The sequence below is a fragment of the Drosophila sechellia genome, unplaced genomic scaffold (assembly GCF_004382195.2).
Source record: "Drosophila sechellia strain sech25 unplaced genomic scaffold, ASM438219v1 Y_37, whole genome shotgun sequence".
Lineage (NCBI taxonomy): Eukaryota > Metazoa > Arthropoda > Insecta > Diptera > Drosophilidae > Drosophila > Drosophila sechellia.
The window spans coordinates 9,769-32,410 of NW_022611405.1; the positions used below are offsets into that span (position 1 = coordinate 9,769).

At 34.2% G+C, this 22,642-nt stretch overlaps 2 protein-coding genes across 2 annotated transcripts; both read left to right on the top strand.

The window, feature by feature from the left end:
* Nucleotides 1-4,187: 4,187 nt before the first annotated feature.
* Nucleotides 4,188-16,667, top strand: LOC116803463 (WD repeat-containing protein on Y chromosome-like). The gene is made up of 2 exons (XM_032727168.1): nt 4,188-5,120; nt 16,609-16,667. Exons 1-2 carry the CDS (start codon nt 4,511-4,513, stop codon nt 16,653-16,655), a joined length of 657 nt encoding a protein of 218 aa, XP_032583059.1. The 5' UTR covers nt 4,188-4,510; the 3' UTR covers nt 16,656-16,667.
* A 382-nt stretch (nt 16,668-17,049) lies between these two features.
* Nucleotides 17,050-18,862, top strand: LOC116803464 (WD repeat-containing protein on Y chromosome-like). Its single transcript, XM_032727169.1, has one exon. It carries the CDS (start codon nt 17,066-17,068, stop codon nt 17,687-17,689), a length of 624 nt encoding a protein of 207 aa, XP_032583060.1. The 5' UTR covers nt 17,050-17,065; the 3' UTR covers nt 17,690-18,862.
* Nucleotides 18,863-22,642: the final 3,780 nt, after the last annotated feature.

A 22,642-nucleotide genomic window follows, 5' to 3' on the forward strand; every position in this document is an offset into this window, starting at 1 on the left:
TGACCGAATTTCTCGCAAATGTAGCATTTTCCCTTGAAACTATGTTTTTCAAGGTTATTTTCTTCGCGTTGTTTTTGCTTTGCAGTTCCATGTAATTTTGTATGTACATACACGGCTTGGACAGAACTTTCGCGATCGTCCCTCTCTTGCTTGCGCGCTCCTTCTTCCAGAAGCTTCACTTTTACCGTTTCGAACGTCGGCAGCGTGTCGCGTGTTTCGATCGCTACAACGAAATTTTCCCACGAATTTGGTAAACTGGATAACAACATGATGCTTTTTAATTCATCATTAATTGTTATGTCCATCTCAGCTAATTTGTTGACTGTTTCAGCAAATTTATTGACATATTGAACAACGTTATCCCCTTCAAGCATTCTCAGCCTTGATAGTTTTTGATATAACTGCACTTTTCTGATCGGGCCACCTGGCAAATGTACATCACACAATTTTTTCCATGCGTCTGCTGCTGTTGTGCATGCCTTTATATGCATTAACTGCGTTGCTTTTAAATTTAAAAACAAACTTGCCAGGGCCTTTTGATCGAGCATATTCCATCTTTCGGAATCTTCAGAGCCATCTTCTGGCTTTACATATTGGCCACAAACGACTTTCCATAGATCTGCTGTTATAAGCACACTACGCATTAAAATGCTCCATACGTCGTAATTGTCGTCGCCTAATTTTTCTATTTGAATTGACACACTCATTTTGTCGAATTCCGTAAATTAGTTTTTATTTATTTCGAGTTTCAACCGGACGCGTGTTAGTCCATTTAATTTACTTTGAATTATTCAAACCGAAAACTTAGCTTGCTAAAGGCCCATAACCAACTGTTAGTTGTTTACCGTACGATCAGGACAACCGTTATGTGCTTCTAGACCGACCGAGCAAATAAACACAAGAACGTAGTGGTGTAGTTGACGGTTTAATTGAAACTGAGTAATAGGAATTTCACAATGACTTCTTAAGCTATAATTGAGCGTTGCCAGATCAAAACATATAAAGCTTATTTAAATTATAACGTAATTTCAACATATAATATAATATAATATAATATAATATAATATAATATAATATAATATAATATAATATAATATAATATAATATAATATTAATATAATATAATATAATATAATATAAAAATATAATATAATATAATATAATATAATATAATATAATATAATATATAATATAATATAATATAATATAATATAATATAATATAATATAATATAATATAATATAATATAATATAATATAATATAATATAATATAATATAATATAATATAATATAATATAGATATAATATAATATAATATAATATAATATAATATAATATAATATAATATAATATAATATAATAATATAATATAATATAATATAATATAATATAATATAATATAATATAATATAATATAATATAATATAATATAATATAATATAATATAATATAATATAATATAATATAATATAATACAATATATATAATATAATATAATAAAATATAATATAATATAATATAATATAATATAATATAATATATATAATATAATATAATATAATATAATATAATATAATATATATATATAATATAATATAATATATAATATAATATAATATAATATAATATAATATAATATATAATATAATATAATATAATATAATATAATATAATATATATATATATAATATAATATAATATAATATAATATAATATAATATAATATAATATAATATAATATAATATAATATAATATAATATAATATAATATAATATAATATAATATAAATATAATATAATATAATATAATATAAATATAATATAATATAATATAATATAATATAATATAATGTAATGTAAATATAATATAATATAATATAATATAATATAATATAATGTAATATAATATAATATAATGTAATATAATATAATATAATATAATTTAATATTTTATTATTAAATGATAATCATAAGTTATATTTTATACGTAATATTTATTATTGTTTCATAAAAATTTTATTATTTTAATGTCATCAGAATTTTCTTTAATAAATTAAATTTTTCGGTTGTTATAATTGATTGGTCTTTTCGTTAATGAAATATAATTTTGGTTATCTTCATGTCTATTATGTATGGTAGCAGCCGAAGTGGGAGATTCACCGTAGACATTGCTGGCGCAATACACTAGAATAACTGCCCTGGAAGAATATTCGAAATGGTCGCATTAAGATCCTCGTTCAACCAGCCAATTATGGTTATTAATCTTTTGCGCTATATCAGGGAAAACTCGCTGAATAAGCTTCACTTTTGAGTATGTGATGTGATAGAAATCTGTAGGTAATGTGATGAATCCGGTCGAGGTGTCCACTGCAACTTTTTTATTTCCAATATCTAACAACTGCTTCGCAAACACATTTGAACTTTCATCTTGTTGCAAAAAATCTCGCATGTTAGTTAAGTCAAAGACACTAGAATAACAATATTCGTAACGCCATACAATTTTTTGGCACGCGATTTTTTGGCCATGGCTCTAGAGGTGGCTCCAGGCTCTCTCGAGTTTTTGTTCGAGAGAGAAAGAGCGGAGAGCGCTACAGCAAGCAGCTCTTTTCTACGCCTACAGTAACGGCAGACAACTGTATGTGTGCACACGTATGCTCATCCATTGTAAATTTGACAAAATATGCCCTTCACCAAAGACACTAGAATATTCTAGTGTCTTTGCCTTCACCTTAGAAGTTTGTTGACTTTAAATCTATATTATTTTTTATAATTTGACACCATGCGAAAAATTCTTGTTTTGCATTGCCTTAACGTTTTTTTTTATTTAAATAAAGCTTAGAAATAGTAATAGCCGAATCTATGTACATCACAAAATAAATTTCGAAAATGATTGTATTAGAATACTTGTCATTATGGTATTCAGCTTGCGACGTGACAAAAATTAATAAGGCAGTGATTGTTGAGTGCTTGTGTCCGCACTTCGTGCCTCCAGATATGACTTTTGCAATAAGCAGTTTTAATATTATTGTTTATTTTATTAATTTTTATTTTCTACTACGTATTATTATTTTTTATAAATTATTTTGAGTGGGAAGAATAGCGCGCCAAATATGTAAATTAGTTTCTTCGATCAGAATTGATTTCGGCACGAAAATCGTCTTCTAGCACAACACGCACACATATACGCGTTCTCGCCTCTTGTTTTTATTCACACAACCAAGAAAATTATATTTTTAGATTTCTTACGCTCCCAGTAAGCGAGCGGAAAGAGAGCAAATTTGGCCTTCACCAAAAAAGTGGCTGCATAGTGCCAAACCAATGCATGGCCGTTACGCATCTTGTTATTCTAGTGCTTTGGTTAAGTGAAGTGTCTTTACGTACTGCCACAAATTTGATGATTTTAGGCATGCATTAAGTTCATCAGCAACAGTTGATCGGGGAATAACTGGAAGAGTCTGACTAAAATCCTGACAACAGAATCGTGGCCCTACCAAAAATATATTGGTTGTCACGAATATCTTTCAACGTTCTGTCCTGTGCCTCCTGTGCATCCCAAAAAATCAATATGAATACCTGTAGGATCTTGGCCATTGCGCTATTTTTGGCGATGTTGCTAATTGGTGTTTCGGTAATTTGCATGTTTAGTGGTAATTTAAAGGCAAAATGTACAGTTCGCCCGACTTCTACCAGAGTCTATTCAGCTATTCCAGATGAAGCCAACGCTAGAGCAACATCATTGCCAAAAGCAATGAAATTAAAAACGTTTTTCCGGTTCCTTCAGGAGTATCAAGGAAATAAATTCCACCAGATCCACTCTTCACAGCTTCTATATAAGTGTCGTACGCAAATCTTTGTTGTTGATTTAATTGTGGGACATTTGTACGAACTGTTTCGGCCAATTATTCAATGTCGTACTGATGTTCTCTTTGCAACTCGTGGTTTAATGCATCGTGCATATGATGCATAAGATAAAAATTGACTGTCCATTTTATTTAGAAAACGTTTGTATAGGAAATAGAAAAATTCTGTTTCGAGGATTTTCCAGGCTATTTTTGGAACCTTCCCTTTTAAACCTTCCCTAGACTTCCACGAATAATTCAAGACCAAGGTGAGATAAATCCGTTCAGCCCTTCTCGAGTTATACTATATTATATGATATTATATTATTTTATAATTATTATTATATTATATTTTTTTACGTTTACTTACCAAATCATCTGGTCGGAAGACGATTATCCTGTACCTTTGCTTTCCTGCCGTCTTCCACGCCCTTTTCTGTAACAGTGGGATCAGCAATCCATCCTGAAACGCGTGGCTTGACACTTTGTAGGTGTTGTGCAAGAATATTCTCTTAATGTTGTCGTTCGAACGAACGATATATATATTATAATATATAATATATAATATATATTATTATAATTTAATGAGTAGGCCTGAAAAGTAAAGTCATACTTAAATATACAATACAAAATCCTTATGAGGCTTAGTTAACTATTAAAACTTTCTGAAATGTCTGTAATATTTAATGCGAGTGTAAATACTAAAAGCGCTGTTGAGTATCAGACAATATCATCCACACAAAGTCATTTAGCGGAGGAGCAGTCGGAGCGCTTGCACAAGTGGATTTCAAAGGATCAACTCGAGAAACTTCATTCGGCGTTTCTTAACACTCCCGAGCGTCATGTTGGCATTGATGAATTGCGTATCATACTTGAAGAACTAGACATAACGTTCAATGATTCAATGTATACACGGCTCTTTTTAAAGATTAATCAGAATCGTGATTTTAAGGTGGATTGGAATGAGTTTGTATCTTATTTAATATTTGGCTTTCAAGAGGAGGATCCGAGCAGCCAAAAGGAGTCTTTAATTTTACCAATCTCCGAACCCCCAATGGTTAGGAAATCAGAACACCGTTCAGCTATATGTTGTTTGGCCCTCCTCAAAGCCAAATCGGACCAAATACCAATTGATGAAGTAACCGAGACTATTAACTTTTCCTTTGGCGGTGAGGATTCTCCAGAAGCTTCTGGTATGTGGGTAACGGCCAGCCACGAGGGAATGATGCGTTTTTGGACATCTCATATGGAACCAATTCGAACTGCATCGTCGGAAAGCAGTAAGTTTAAATAAAATATTTTACGTTATAAAAAACATATCCATTCCATTTTGTAAATATATTTTATATATATTATATCTTCGTTGAAACGATCTAGACGTCTACCAAAATCTGTCCTTCCCTGTGTGTATTTTACATCAATCTGTCGAAACTTCAGGAATTGTTAAAGATATGAATCGATATTCCCATATAAGATTCCAAAAGAAATTTTAATACAAATTTTTTTCTGTATCGTAGTATTACTGTTACGCAGTATACGTAAAGTGTGAATACTTTACTTTAAATCTTGGTGCCATGCCGATAGACATGATATAGGAAAAAACATATAATCGAGTAAATATATAAATAAAAGAATATTATGAGCAGACAAGGTCAGAACTTGAGATAATATTATAGTCTATTCCAGTCAGAACATACTCTGTGGCGGTAATGTCACCCAAAGTTGAATATATCTACAATAAATGAATGATACAGAAATTTGTAGTAAATCTCCATGAAATTGATAAATTTATCCGACTAATAAAGACAGGACTTAAAATTTTAATAAAACTAAGCTTACAAATAAATACTGTGAATTCGGGAACTACTATAGACTATAGATATTAAATATATAACTATAAATTATTTATCAGGATTTTTAGACGAGTCGATCTGGCCATGCCCGTCTGCCTTTCCGTGTAAGCAATGTGATTCCGGGAACTTTAAAACCTTGAAAGTTAAGATTAAGCATGTAGATTCTAAATACTTTTTTTTAAGATTTCTTACCAAATCATCATACCTTTTGCTTTCCTGCCAAATCCATCCTGAAACGTAAGGCTTGGCCCTTCTACCCGTTGTTTGTAGAGTTACTATCAGTAGTCGAATCAATCTGCCCTTGTCTGGCTGACTTTCTGTCTGTCCATCAGTCTGTGTGAACGTCTCGATCTCAAGAACTATAAAAGCAAGATGGTTGAGAATAAGAATACAGAATCTAGATTCATAGACGCAGCGCAAGATTGTTGACCCACATTGGCATGCCCAGAGCCCGTACAAAACTATATTTTCATACTTTTATCAGTCTTATAAATTTCTATCGATTTTTCCAAAAAATTTTTCGAACGCCCACTATAACGCCCCAAAAGCGAACTAAACTGCCACGCCCTCGCTTTTCGAACATATATTATATTATTTTATTTTATATTATGTCTATGTTCACAAGTACTATTAAACATGTCATCCAGATTCAACATGAAGATCCAGTATGCCGTAAACCCTTCAAGTACCCCCAAAGCGTTGACCAAGAAGCCAACAAACAAATCAAAGAAATGATAAAACAAGAGATCGTTCGCAAATCAAAATCCCCTTACTGTTCTCCTATTTGGGTGGTCCCCAAGAAGGCAGACGCCTCTGGGAAACAAAAATTCATGTTGGTAGTCTATTAAAGGAATCTATATGAGATAACTGTTAATGACAAATATCCCAAAAAAAATGCTCCAGCTACTTTTTAGAGATGTATGAATAATCTTCTGAAAGATTTGATCTACAAAGATTGTTTACTCTATTTAGACGATATTATTGTTTATTCCACTTCATTGAATGAGCACATTTTATCTCTAATGAAAGTCTTTTAGAAACTGAGAGAAGCCAACTTGAAACTGCAGCTAGATAAATGTGAATTCACGAAGAAAGAAACTGAATTCCTAGGGCACATTGTTACAACAAATAAGATCAAACCAAACCCGAACCAAACCAAAGCAATCACAAACTTTCCATTACCTAAGACACCTAAGCAAATAAAATAATTTTTGGGACTATGTGGGTTCTATCGCAAGTTCATTCCTAACTTTGCCAATATTTTTCAACCCATGACCCTCAAACGAAAGAAAGGTGCTGTAATATATATGAAATGAAAAGACTGAAATGTAAAGACTACGGATCGATTTGAAACATCATACCTGATATCAATCTACCCTGGTTTTTTAAAGCCCTTTTCTCTAACAACTGACGCAAGTAATGTTGCTATTGGTGCAGTGGTATCACAGAACCATAAGCCCGTTTGTTATGCCAGCAGAACGCTGAACGAACACGAAATCAGTTATGCTACTATTGAAAAGGAATTGTTAGCCATAGTTTGGGCTACAAAATATTTCAGGTCATATTTATTCGGCAGGCCATTTGAAATATTAAGTGATCACGAACCACTGGTAAGGCTCAATACTATCAAAGAACCGAACATGAAATTACAAAGGTGGAAAATAAATCTTAATGAGTTCGATTATATGATAAAATATCTTCTAGGCAAAGAAAATTATGTCGCGGATGATCTTTCCCGCACGAAGATAGAAGAAGTCATGGTTGGCGTAGACGCAACTATACTTCTCTAGACAAATGGAGATAGAAAAAGCGAATTTGACACAACAAGTGTAAGTCACTTCTTTCAAAAACTAAAGATTAAAATAATCATGAACTCACCAAAGCCCTCATTAAAAAATATGTGTGCACCAAGAAATGTTCAATTTACTTCCCTAATGATGAAGATTTTCTGATCTTCCAGAGGGCATTTACTGAAATCATAAGCCCTAAAAATTTCACAAAACTTTGTACCACAAAGCTAATTGACATACTAACTTTTGCGGAATTTAAGGACTTAATCCTAAAGAAACATAAGGAACTTTTACATCCAGGTATAGAAAAAACCATTAATTGGTTTAAAGAAAAATATTATTACTATATACTATTAAATACTATAATTCGAAATATTATCAATGAATGTGAAATCTGTAATCTGGCAAAAACAAAACATCGAGGCACAAAATTGACATATGAAACAATACCAGAAATATTTAACATAAGGGAAAAATATATATATAATTAAATGTTTGCAATACTCATATGTGAAAAAAATATAATTTTATTTCACTGAATGATTAAAATTTTTTATTTGTTGAAGAACACCGACCAATTACAATTAGGTCTCAAACTGAACTCATCTAATTATTCTGATTTTATTGACATTCAAGCCTTGGTATCGAGCTTTTCTGATATGGACTTTGGACTTAAGGGATCTGATCAAGTGAAGAGAAAGAGCTTTGGAGTTGCTGACTTTAATTGTCTTTGGATTTCTCTTGGATTCAAGTACATTCGCTCTTGGATACAAGCACTCTTAGATTTTTATAGTTTTGTTTATTGAAATCTAATACTTTTGTTTTCGGGATTGTGAGTCCGAGCTTTGAACGTGGGAACAAGACGATGGGGTGAGGGCTTGGGCAAGAAATGTTTAAATTAGGGGACGGATGTTTAGTCTACCAGTGGGTGACTTATTTGGAGTAGGGAATTTTCCACACAACGCAGACTTGAGGATCATATGACTAGTTGAATATATTCATTGACATCTGTTTCTAGGTGCGAATGTTCATCTTTTTGTTTACAATATTTGACAATAATTTTCTTAGGTATATTTTTAAGCTTATATGCTAAATACAGAGTCAAACTAATTATCATGGTGACAAATGTTGTAATGCATATAATTTGAAAAAAAATTATAGTGGTGTTTTACATGGGATTTTATCATTTATTTTCTTTGTAAGTGATTTATTGGTTCTAAACGTGTAACATTGTTGGTGATATAAATTGTTTGTGTAAAATTTGCTAGATTATTAGAAATTAGCAACTCATCTATTTGCATGGTACAATTTTTAATTTTATTAATGTTGTTTCCTGAGATTAATATTTTGTTATTTGTACAATCTTGGTTGACAACTGTTTCAGGAATATTCCATGTTAAAAGTATATTTGGTTCTATATAGATTATTTGGAAATTTCTATGGGTTTTAGTGTATATGCATTGAGTTTGCTCTTGTTTTATAAGTCCAACAATACATTTGTCTAATATTACTTTATGAAATACTTGGTTATTGAATATCGAATATTTGCTCGGTTAGAATTCATCTGGGTACGGAACTATTTGAAATATCGGAACTTTGGGGACCTCGCTAGGAACGTGGGAAATAATCAAAATTTCGTTCGTGTCTGTCTTGAGCCAAGTTGATCTTTTTATCTTTAGTATTTTCTCCGAATTTACGTTTTTCAAATAATCGTGTTTTAGAAATTTTGGGTTAAAGATTCCTAGTCTAGTTAATTGCATACTTAACTCTATATCTTCTATGTATTCTGTGAACTGTTGTAGGTTGAATATAAGTATCGCAATTTTTTGGTTTTGTTATTTTTCTAACTTGAGCTTATAAATTATGTCAATACAGCTGTTGATTATGTCGACAATCATACTTAGATCATGGGTTTTCACGGAGTCTTCTGACATGTTATTAATTTTTTCTTCTAGCACTTCCCTATCGTCTTCATCTAATGTACCGAATAAGTATTTATAAGCTTTCCCTACTACGTTTAAAAGACCTCTTTTGCTTCGCTGAATAATTCTTAAACCATTTATTTCCCGTTTTAGTTTATCGACTAAATATTGTATCTGTGGTACATTGGGATAATCATTTGCTTCAGTTACTAGGTTTTCGAACATAAGCATTGTCTTTGTTATGTTTATACTCAAATAATGGTATTCATAGCTGGTTGGAATTTCCATTGTTCCAGTTTGGAATATAAGATATCCATTCTTCGCACTTATTGGGTTTACTTCGATATTGCTGCATTGCAACCATGGTGATAAATGATAATATGCAACTAAGCATTATTAGGAATGTGCTATGTATCTTGCTCTTCATTGGTTGGTCTGGAATTATTGTATTTACTCTTATAAAATTTTCTCTGTTTCTTAAATTTTGATTTGTAATGAACGATTTTCCTGCCGCGGTTTGTCTCTTCAAAATGTTTACTGTCCACTTGTTCAATTTTCCCTGTCTTTTTAAATGGATTAGTGATTTTACTCTTTACGAGTGGAGCCTGTCTATATTTTATGTCAACTTCAAAATCATGCCTATTCTTATTAAGATATTCGATCTTGTCGATTTTTTCTTGTTGTACGTTAAAGTCTAGACTACCTGCATATTGAAAAATGACCGCTGGATATCGTTTAGTACTAATATGTTTTGTTTTGTGATTGTATAAGTTAGGTTTGGTCCTATTGTCCAGAGGTCCTTCCGATGGGTGGCTCCGGCAGATAGGTGTCCACGTAGATAGTTGATCCCTTGGTCCTGATGTTAGTCAGGTGGAATGTCTTCTTACGCAGATTATGGTGGAGGGCGTGAATTTTCACCCTTTGCTGGACACTGGCCTTCGGGCTCAGCGTGGATAAATTATATCAAATGCAATTGGTTTTACGGCAGAAGACGGAGTAGCTTGTTCTTTATTTATAAAGTGATCGCTTAGAACTGAATACAAAAGAGTGGAAAAATATGAATCTACCCTAGCTTTAATGCATCACGCCATAAACCCATGGTCGGCAAGCCGACTCAGCATTTATGCAGCGCATTTCGATACCCCGGAAGATGGGTATCCTATTGGCACTGCTGACCGTTCATAGCGCAGAGCGCTGAACTCAGTTGGGGCGCGTCAGCATTATTTATCTAGAGCTACTTAGTTGCTAAGGTAATTTTAACGTAAACTTATGCTCTGTTAGTTGTTAACTACTCCCCCCTTCAGATTATGACCGTCCCCGGTTATATTGAGTTTATCGATGGTTTGTTGTATTAAGATGGAGGCTCGCCTTTCCTTAATGACAAAAAAAGGATGAGTGAACCAATCAGAGCAACGTTCAGAATCACTCCAGCCGCGAACCAAAGTTTAGGGGAGCCCGCGGCGTCAACCTCGTCCTTGAACCCTTGGATAAAGCGCAGATTGTCGTTGTTCATGCGTTGTAGCAAGGGCATGCTCAATACCGGGCCGACGATGTTCAGTAGTGGTGATCTTGCTACGCCAGGCTGCCTATCTAATGTCTTTTGAAAATTTATGAATTCCGATCCGTTGACGGTAGCTGACCGCTCGAAGGTTATTAGGTGCATTCCTTTGACGAGAACCTCTGGGCCGCCGTCCGTGCTGACGCGGCCTGTCGCTTCGTTAATGACAACGATGACGTCATCTATAGGCACTACTGTTCCCAGGTTGCTGGGTTGAGTGTAGCACTGGGCTGGGATTCCCGCATGGAGCGGGCGCAGGTCTCGCGTCGCGACCGCTCACAGAAGGTGTTGTGCGTGGTTTCCGTGCACTCTGTGACCGCAAAGGTGCCTTCTTCACATTCCGCCAAAATGTCATCGTCGAGCCGTAGGATTATTTGACTATGTGATACCGGGTATATGAGGACCTTTTTACTTCTCTAGGGTAGGCTATTAGTATATGGATAATATTATCGGACCGGAGAACTCTAATTTTAGCTGCTTCTAGTAAACTAACTATTGGAGTGTCTGGTTCAATTAGTGATTTCAGATCGGCATGACCAAGGATAGTGGGATTTATTATATCAGCCTTAGCCAATGTTATGGTTAGAATTAAATTGTGTATCTCTGTCGTCAGCATTCTATTTCTCGCTAGTATTGCTTCATACAGGTGCGGGGTGTCAACCAAATTGTTATTCCGGGCCTTAATAATTTTATTAATGGTGTCGGTCAGTTTGTTTATCCGTTATTGAGTCTCTGAATTTATGTTAATCTGCCTGGAGTTTGAGTCCACTAGCTTAGATTCTGTCATCTTGATTTTTAGGAAATCTGAGGCATCAGGAGTTCCTGCAACTACCTTAAGAGCTGTACCTAACAAGTCTAAACTCCTCGCAATTCGGTGGTGTATTTTTAGAACGGACAACAAGTTTCTCAAATGATCTGTATCAACGTCTAGAAATTTGCGCATATGCGGCTGCGGAAAAGACTCAGACAATTTTTCTGTCTCATCTTCCATACTAATAAATTCCGAAAGGTTGCTCGAGAGACTGCCTCAAGCAGTCACATTGTTCAAACACCAGTACATCTCCATCTGCGATGGGAATGTATTTGGCGTGAGAAAAATCGGTAATCCGCGCATTTGCCACTGCCAGGGTGGTGAGCGTTATGAAGGCGAACATGCAATCCAAACGTAGAATGAGACCACGGCGTTTTTACTAAAGCATAGATTCCTAGTAAAGGGTATGGTTTAAGTAAATTAAAAGTGGGGGAATTTATTTGTGGTTGTCCTTATGGACCACCCTCCCCTTAATAAGAACAGACGTTCCTAGGTCTGCCTGCACTTTTTGTTCTGTGCACAATGGGGTTAGCTTGTTTCCTAACCTTTTGTTGTTTTTAACAAATACCTCTTCTCCTACCTCAAAAACACGGTATCGCCTAGCTGGGTTACATCTTTCGATATTGATTTGCTGGGCCTTTATCAACCTGTCTTTAATGCCTAGGCAGCGATCATTCGAACCCATGTGGAGGATCTCGACCGGTTTCTTCTGAGTGACAGAATGTATTGTTTTATTATATTCTATCGTTGCCCTCAAGATTAGCTCTACCGTATCGCTAATTTTTTTATCTTAAGCTTAAGACATCTGGCGATTTTTGTCAAGGTGCTGTGGAATCGTTCCACTTGATTGTTTGACAGGCTATGAAGCGGGGCCGCGTTCACGATGTCAATGTGGTAATTGTTTTTAAGTAAAGAGGTGATCGTTTCCGAATTGAAGGCGGCCTCATTGTCGCAATATTTTGTTCTGATCTTGGGGAACAAGTTTACGAGTTGAAGCAAGGGAACTGTGACGTCCATTATTGTTCTGGACAGCACTGGCTGCACTACTGCAAGCTTCGAGAATTTGTCAACGCATGTTAAGAATTGCTTCTTATCGGTTGAGAAGATATTAATGTGCAACATTTCGCCGGTGTAGCTTGGTATGGGTGTTTCCCCAAGCTCCTGTTTTTTTGGGTGCCTGTCATATTTGGCTTTGGTGCATATTTGGCAATTTGCAACCACCTCCTTTGCTAGACCGCTCATTTTGGGGAAATAGTAATCGCGGAGGACTTGCTTGGTATTCTCCTGAGCCGCCCTGTGCACGACTGTGTTCTGTCGTGACAATCTCTAACTGCTCGTTTCTATTGGTTACGTCTATTTAAATATTTTTACAATATCGAAACTGCGTAGCCGGGAAATGAGCAATTAAGTCATGTTGAAATCTTGCCAGGGTGGGTAGGTCGCAGTGTATTGCATTTACCACCTCGGGGATCACGACTTTGCAACCAAGGCACTGCACCTGGAACTGCACTTGGAGCTGATCAAGGATGTCTCGACAGTTGCGTTTCTGTGCGGACTCAAGAGGTTCATATGCACCCGGCGGAAGCCGAAGCAAATTTGGTCAGACAACGCCACCAACTTTGTCGGCGCCAAAAATGAACTTCTGGAACTTCGAAGGTTACTTCTCAACAGCGAGCATCAAGGCTCCGTTCAGAACTTTTGCCTTTCGGAGACGATTGACTGGCGGTTCATCCCTCCACGGTCGCCCCATTTCGGTGGACTTTGGGAAGCAGCGGTGAAAACGACCAGACATCATTTCTACCGCGCTGTGGGTACGGTGGTTCTGGCCTTCGACGAGCTGAGGATGCTGGTGTGCCACATCTCGGCAGTTATTAACTCCAGACCTTTAGTTCCCATTTCAGAGAATCCTGCCGATGAGGATGTCCTCACTCCGGCGCATTTTCTCAATGGTGGTCCGCCTTCGTCGTTTGAAGAGGCAGATATTACGGGCCTAAACTATAATCGGCTTTACTCTTGGCAGCGCATCTCCTTTCTTCAGCAAATATTTTGGTCGCGATGGAAGGAAGAGTACTTGACGTTGCTCCAGCAGCGTTCCAAGTGGCGCACCCCATAGCCTGGCGTAGCCGTGGACAACGTCGTTCTTGTTAAGGACGAGAATCTACCCCAATGAGATGGCCTTTGGCAAGAGTCATGCAGTTGATTCCTGGCAGAGACGGCGTCGCTCGAGTTGGAGAATTGAGGACCGCGTCTGGAGTAATAAGGCGGGCAGTGAACAAGCTGTGTCTGCTTCCCCTTGAGGACTCTGTTGCAATCCAAGCTTCCAATGGGGGGAGGATGTTGGGTCATGCAGCCGGCAAAACTGTGCAGTAGACTAATCTCATATTCTTTAATATTATAAGCCAAATTAGTCAGTGGTAGCAGTTGCAATGCCCATAGTGCAAACCGCTGTTCTCTCACGCATTTATCTGTACGGCTCTCATTCCTTGTTTGTTGTTGTTAGCTACCTACGTTAAGCTTGGGCGCTGCATTTCGGCTGTCTGCCCCGCCAATTGCCAATTCGTCGTGTTTCGGAAAAGACTTAGCTTAGGCCTTAGCTGCCTTAAACAATTCGCAAAATAAACAGTGTCGTAATATAAACAAACTTTCTTCGGTTTTCTTTATTTTTCGCAACAGCTATTGAAAAAGGTCAATAGCTAAACAATATAATATAATATAATATAATAGAATATAATATAATATAATTTAATTTAATATTTTATTATTAAATGATAATCATAAGTAATCTTTTATACGTAATATTTATTATTGTTTCATAAAAATTTTATTATTTGAATGTCATCAGAATTTTCTTTAATAAATTAAATTTTTCGGTTGTTATAATTGATTGGTTTTTCGTTAATGAAATATAATTTTGGTTATCTTCATGTCTATTATGTATGGTAGCAGCCGAAGTGAGAGATTCACCGTAGACATTGCTGGCGCAATACACTAGAATAACTGCCCTGGAAGAATATTCGAAATGGTCGCATTAAGATCCTCGTTCAACCAGCCAATTATCGTTATTAATCTTTTGCGCTATATCAGGGAAAACTCGCTGAATAAGCTTCACTTTTGAGTATGTGATGTGATAGAAATCTGTAGGTAATGTGATGAATCCGGTCGAGGTGTCCACTGCAACTTTTTTATTTCCAATATCTAACAACTGCTTCGCAAACACATTTGAACTTTCATCTTGTTGCAAAAAATCTCGCATGTTAGTTAAGTCAAAGACACTAGAATAACAATATTCGTAACGCCATACAATTTTTTGGCACGCGATTTTTTGGCCATGGCTCTAGAGGTGGCTCCAGGCTCTCTCGAGTTTTTGTTCGAGAGAGAAAGAGCGGAGAGCGCTACAGCAAGCAGCTCTTTTCTACGCCTACAGTAACAGCAGACAACTGTATGTGTGCACACGTATGCTCACCATTGTAAATTTGACAAAATATGCCTTCACCTTAGAAGTTCGTTGACTTTAAATCTATATTATTTTTTATTAATTGACACCATGCGAAAAATTCTTGTTTTGCATTGCCTTAACGTTTTTTTTTATTTAAATAAAGCTTAGAAATAGTAATAGCCGAATCTATGTACATCACAAAATAAATTTCGAAAATGATTGTATTAGAATATTTGTCATTATGGTATTCAGCTTGCGACGTGACAAAAATTAATAAGGCAGTGATTTTGAGTGCTTGTGTCCGCACTTCGTGCCTCCAGATATGACTTTTGCAATAAGCAGTTTTAATATTATTATTTATTTTATTAATTTTTATTTTCTACTACGTATTATTATTTTTTATAAATTATTTTGAGTGGGAAGAATAGCGCGCCATCGTCATATTGCTACGAAATTGGCCACAACTCCAAATATGTAAATTAGTTTCTTCGATCAGAATTGATTTCGGCACGAAAATCGTCTTCTAGCACAACACGCACACATATACGCGTTCTCGTCTCTTGTTTTTACTCACACAACCAAGAAAATTATATTTTTAGATTTCTTACGCTCCCAGTAAGCGAGCGGAAAGAGAGCAAATTTGGCCTTCACCAAAACAGTGGCTGCATAGTGCCAAACCAATGCATGGCCGTTACGCATCTTGTTATTCTAGTGTCTTTGGTTAAGTGAAGTGTCTTTACGTACTGCCACAAATTTGATGATTTTAGGCATGCATTAAGTTCATCAGCAACAGTTGATCGGGGAATAACTGGAAGAGTCTGACGAAAATCCTGACAACAGAATCGTGGCCCTACCAAAAATATATTGGTTGTCACGAATATCTTTCAACGTTCTGTCCTGTGCCTCCTGTGCATCCCAAAAAATCAATATGAATACCTCTAGGATCTTGGCCATTGCGCTATTTTTGGCGATGTTGCTAATTGGTGTTTCGGTAATTTGCATGTTTAGTGGTAATTTAAAGGCAAAATGTAGAGTTCGCCCGCCTTCTAGCAGAGTCTATTCAGCTATTCCAGATGAAGCCAACGCTAGAGCATCATCATTGCCAAAAGCAATGAAATTAAAAACGTTTTTCCGGTTCCTTCAGGAGTATCAAGGAAATAAATTCCACCAGATCCACTCTTCACAGCTTCTATATAAGTGTCGTACGCAAATCTTTGTTGTTGATTTAATTGTGGGACATTTGTACGAACTGTTTCGGCCAATTATTCAATGTCGTACTGATGTTCTCTTTGCAACTCGTGGTTTAATGCATCGTGCATATTCTGCATAAGATAAAAATTGACTGCCCATTTTATTTAGAAAACGTTTGTATAGGAAATAGAAAAATTCTGTTTCGAGGATTTTCCAGGCTATTTTTGGAACCTTCCCTTTTAAACCTTCCCTAGACCTCCACGAATAATTTAAGACCAAGGTGAGATAAATCCGTTCAGCCGTTCTCGAGTTATACTATATTATATGATATTATATTATTTTATAATTATTATTATATTATATTTTTTTACGTTTACTTACCAAATCATCTGGTCGGAAGACGATTATCCTGTACCTTTGCTTTCCTGCCGTCTTCCACGCCCTTTTCTGTAACAGTGGGATCAGCAATCCATCCTGAAACGCGTGGCTTGACACTTTGTAGGTGTTGTGCAAGAATATTCTCTTAATGTTGTCGTTCGAACGAACGATATATATATTATAATATATATTATAATTTAATGAGTAGGCCTGAAAAGTAAAGTCATACTTAAATATACAATACAAAATCCTTATGAGGCTTAGTTAACTATTAAAACTTTCTGAAATGTCTGTAATATTTAATGCGAGTGTAAATACTAAAAGCGCTGTTGAGTATCAGACAATATCATCCACACAAAGTCATTTAGCGGAGGAGCAGTCGGAGCGCTTGCACAAGTGGATTTCAAAGGATCAACTCGAGAAACTTCATTCGGCGTTTCTAAACACTCCCGAGCGTCATGTTGGCATTGATGAATTGCGTATCATACTTGAAGAACTAGACATAACGTTCAATGATTCAATGTATACACGGCTCTTTTTAAAGATTAATCAGAATCGTGATTTTAAGGTGGATTGGAATGAGTTTGTATCTTATTTAATATTTGGCTTTCAAGAGGAGGATCCGAGCAGCCAAAAGGAGTCTTTAATTTTACCAATCTCCGGACCCCCAATGGTTAGGAAATCAGAACACCGTTCAGCTATATGTTGTTTGGCCCTCCTCAAAGCCAAATCGGACCAAATACCAATTGATGAAGTAACCGAGACTATTAACTTTTCCTTTGGCGGTGAGGATTCTCCAGAAGCTTCTGGTATGTGGGTCACGGCCAGCCACGAGGGAATGATGCGTTTTTGGACATCTCATATGGAACCAATTCGAACTGCATCGTCGGAAAGCAGTAAGTTTAAATAAAATATTTTACGTTATAAAAAACATATCCATTCCATTTTGTAAATATATTTTATATATATTATATCTTCGTTGAAACGATCTAGACGTCTACCAAAATCTGTCCTTCCCTGTGTGTATTTTACATCAATCTGTCGAAACTTCAGGAATTGTTAAAGATATGATTCGATATTCCCATATAAGATTCCAAAAGAAATTTTAATACAAATTTTTTTCTGTATCGTAGTATTACTGTTACGCAGTATACGTAAAGTGTGAATACTTTACTTTAAATTTTGCTAATTGGTACCACGGCAACACCTCCAGCTAACCGATCTTGGTGCCATGCCGATAGACATGATATAGGAAAAAACATATAATCGAGTAAATATATAAATAAAAGAATATTATGAGCAGACAAGGTCAGAACTTGAGATAATATTATAGTCTATTCCAGTCAGAACATACTCTGTGGCGGTAATGTCACCCAAAGTTGAATATATCTACAATAAATGAATGATACAGAAATTTGTAGTAAATCTCCATGAAATTGATAAATTTATCCGACTAATAAAGACAGGACTTAAAATTTCAATAAAACTAAGCTTACAAATAAATCCTGTGAATTCGGGAACTACTATAGACTATAGATATTAAATATATAACTATAAATTATTTATCAGGATTTTTAGACGAGTCGATCTGGCCATGCCCGTCTGCCTTTCCGTGTAAGCTATGTGATTCCGGGAACTTTAAAACCTTGAAAGTTAAGATTAAGCATGTAGATTCTAAATACTTTTTTTAAGATTTCTTACCAAATCATCATACCTTTTGCTTTCCTGCCGAATCCATCCTGAAACGTAAGGCTTGGCCCTTATACCCGTTGTTTGTAGAGTTACTATCAGTAGTCGAATCAATCTGCCCTTGTCTGGCTGACCTTCTGTCTGTCCATCAGTCTGTGTGAACGTCTCGATCTCAAGAACTATAAAAGCAAGATGGTTGAGAATAAGAATACAGAATCTAGATTCATAGACGCAGCGCAAGATTGTTGACCCACATTGGCATGCCCAGAGCGCCGTACAAAACTATATTTTCATACTTTTATCAGTCTTATAAATTTCTATCGATTTTTCCAAAAAATTTTTTGAACGCCCACTATAACGCCCCAAAAGCGAACTAAACTGCCACGCCCTTGCTTTCGAACATTTTTCTATTATATTATACATATTTTTATTATATTATATTATATTATTTTATTTTATATTATGTTCACAAGTACTATTAAACATGTCATCCAGATTCAACATGAAGATCCAGTATACCGTAAACCCTTCAAGTACCCCCAAAGCGTTGACCAAGAATCCAACAAACAAATCAAAGAAATGATAAAACAAGAGATCGTTCGCAAATCAAAATCCCCTTACTGTTCTCCTATTTGGGTGGTCCCCAAGAAGGCAGACGCCTCTGGGAAACAAAAATTCATGTTGGTAGTCCATTAAAGGAATCTATATGAGATAACTGTTAATGACAAATATCCCAAAAAAAAATGCTCCAGCTACTTTTTAGAGATGTATGAATAATCTTCTGAAAGATTTGATCTACAAAGATTGTTTACTCTATTTAGACGATATTATTGTTTATTCCACTTCATTGAATGAGCACATTTTATCTCTAATGAAAGTCTTTTAGAAACTGAGAGAAGCCAACTTGAAACTGCAGCTAGATAAATGTGAATTCACGAAGAAAGAAACTGTATTCCTAGGGCACATTGTTACAACAAATGGGATCAAACCAAACCCGAACCAAACCAAAGCAATCACAAACTTTCCACTACCTAAGACACCTAAGCAAATAAAATAATTTTTGGGACTATGTGGGTTCTATCGCAAGTTCATTCCTAACTTTGCCAATATTTTTCAACCTATGACCCGCAAACGAAAGAAAGGTGCTGTAATATATATGAAATGAAAAGACTGAAATGTAAAGACTGCGAATCATTTGAAACATCATACCCGATATCAATCTACCCTGGTTTTTTAAAGCCCTTTCCTCTAACAACTGACGCAAGTAATGTTGCTATTGGTGCAGTGGTATCACAGAACCATAAGCCCGTTTGTTATGCCAGCAGAACGCTGAACGAACACGAAATCAGTTATGCTACTATTGAAAAAGAATTGTTAGCCATAGTTTGGGCTACAAAATATTTCAGGTCATATTTATTCGGCAGGCCATTTGAAATATTAAGTGATCACAAACCACTGGTAAGGCTCAATACTATCAAAGAACCGAACATGAAATTACAAAGGTGGAAAATAAAACTTAATGAGTTCGATTATATGATAAAATATCTTCTAGGCAAAGAAAATTATGTCGCGGATGATCTTTCCCGCACGAAGATAGAAGAAGTCATGGTTGGCGTAGACGCAACTATACTTCTCTAGACAAATGGAGATAGAAAAAGGCGAATGTGACACAACAAGTGTAAGTCACTTCTTTCAAAAACTAAAGATTAAAATAATCATGAACTCACCAAAACCCTCATTAAAAAATATGTGTGCAGCAAGAAATGTGCAATTTACTTCCTTAATGATGAAGATTTTCTGATCTTCCAGAGGGCATTTACTGAAATCATAAGCCCTAAAAATTTCACAAAACTCTCGAGATGTACCACAAAGCTAATTGACATACTAACTTTTGCCGAATTTAAGGACTTAATCTTAAAGATTAAGATTATTATTATTATTATTAATATTATTATTATTATAATTATTATTATTATTATTATTATTATTATTATTATTTTATTATTATTATTTTATTATTATTATTATTATTATTATTATTATTATTATTATTATTTTATTATTATTATTATTATTATTATTATTATTATTTATTATTATTATTATTATTATTTATTATTATTATTATTATTATTATTATTATTATTATTATTATTATTATTATTATTATTATTATTATTATTATTATTATTATTATTATTATTATTATTATTATTATTATTATTATTATTATTATTATTATTATTATTATTATTATTATTATTATTATTTTATTATTATTTTATTTTATTATTATTATTATTATTATTATTATTATTATTTTTTTTTTTTTATTATTATTATTTATTATTATTATTATTATTATTATTATTATTATTATTATTATTATTATTATTATTATTATTATTATTATTATTATTATTATTATTATTATTATTATTATTATTATTATTATTATTATTATTATTATTATACTTTTACATCCAGGTATAGAAAAAACCATTAATTGGTTTAAAGAAAAATATTATTACTATATACTATTAAATACTATAATTCGAAATATTATCAATGAATGTGAAATCTGTAATCTGGCAAAAACAAAACATCGAGGCACAAAATTGACATATGAAACAATACCAGAAATATTTAACATAAGGGAAAAATATATATATAATTAAATGTTTGCAATACTCATATGTGAAAAAAATAAAATTTTATTTCACTGAATGATTAAAATTTTTTATTTGTTGAAGAACACCGACCAATTACAATTAGGTCGCAAACTGAACTCATCTAATTATTCTGATTTGATTGACATTCAAGCCTCGGTATCGAGCTTTTCTGATATGGACTTTGGACTTAAAGGATCTGATCAAGTGAAGAGAAAGAGCTTTTGGAGTTGCTGACTTTAATTGTCTTTGGATTTCTCTTGGATTCAAGTGCATTCGCTCTTGAATACAAGTACTCTTAGATTTTTATAGTTTTGTTTATTGAAATCTAATACTTTTGTTTTCAGGATTGTGAGTCCGAGCTTTGAACGTGGGAACATGACGATGGGGTGAGGGCTTAGGCAAGAAATGTTTAAATTAGGGGACGGATGTTTAGTCTACCAGTGGGTGACTTATTTGGAGTAGGGAATTTTCCACTCAACGCAGACTTGAGGATCATATGACTAGTTGAATATATTCATTGACATCTGTTTCTAGGTGGAATGTTCATCTTTTTGTTTACAATATTTGACAATAATTTCTTAGAATATTTTTAAGCTTATATGCTAAATACAGAGTCAAACTAATTATCATGGTGACAAATGTTGTAATGCATATAATTTGAAAAAAAGTTATAGTGGTGTTTTACATGGGATTTTATCATTTATTTCTTTGTAAGTGATTTATTGGTTCTAAACTGTAACATTGTTGGTGATATAAATGTTTGTGTAAATTTGCTAGATTATTAGAAATTAGCAACTCATCTATTTGCATGGTACAATTTTTAATTTATTAATGTGTTTCTGAGATTAATATTTTGTTATTTGTACAATCTTGGTTGAACTGTTTCAGGAATATTCCATGTTAAAAGTATATTTGGTTCTATATAGATTATTTGGAAATTTCTATGGGTTTTAGTGTATATGCATTGAGTTTGCTCTTGTTTTATAAGTCCAACAATACATTTGTCTAATATTACTTTATGAAATACTTGGTTATTGAATATCGAATATTTGCTCGGTTAGAATTCATCTGGGTACGGAACTATTTGAAATATCGGAACTTTGGGGACCTCGCTAGGAACGTGGGAAATAATCAAAATTTCGTTCGTGTCTGTCTTGAGCCAAGTTGATCTTTTTATCTTTAGTATTTTCTCCGAATTTACGTTTTTCAAATAATCGTGTTTTAGTAATTTTGGGTTAAAGATTCCTAGTCTAGTTAATTGCATACTTAACTCATATCTTCTATGTATTCTGTGAACTGTTATATGTAATATAAGTATCGCAATTTGTTGGTTTTGTTATTTTCTAACTTGAGCTTAAAATTATGTCAATACAGCTGTTGATTATGTCGACAATCATACTTAGATCATGGGTTTTCACGGATCTTCTGACATTGTTATTAATTTTTTCTTCTAGCACTTCCCTATCGTCTTCATCTAATGTACCGAATAAGTATTTATAAGC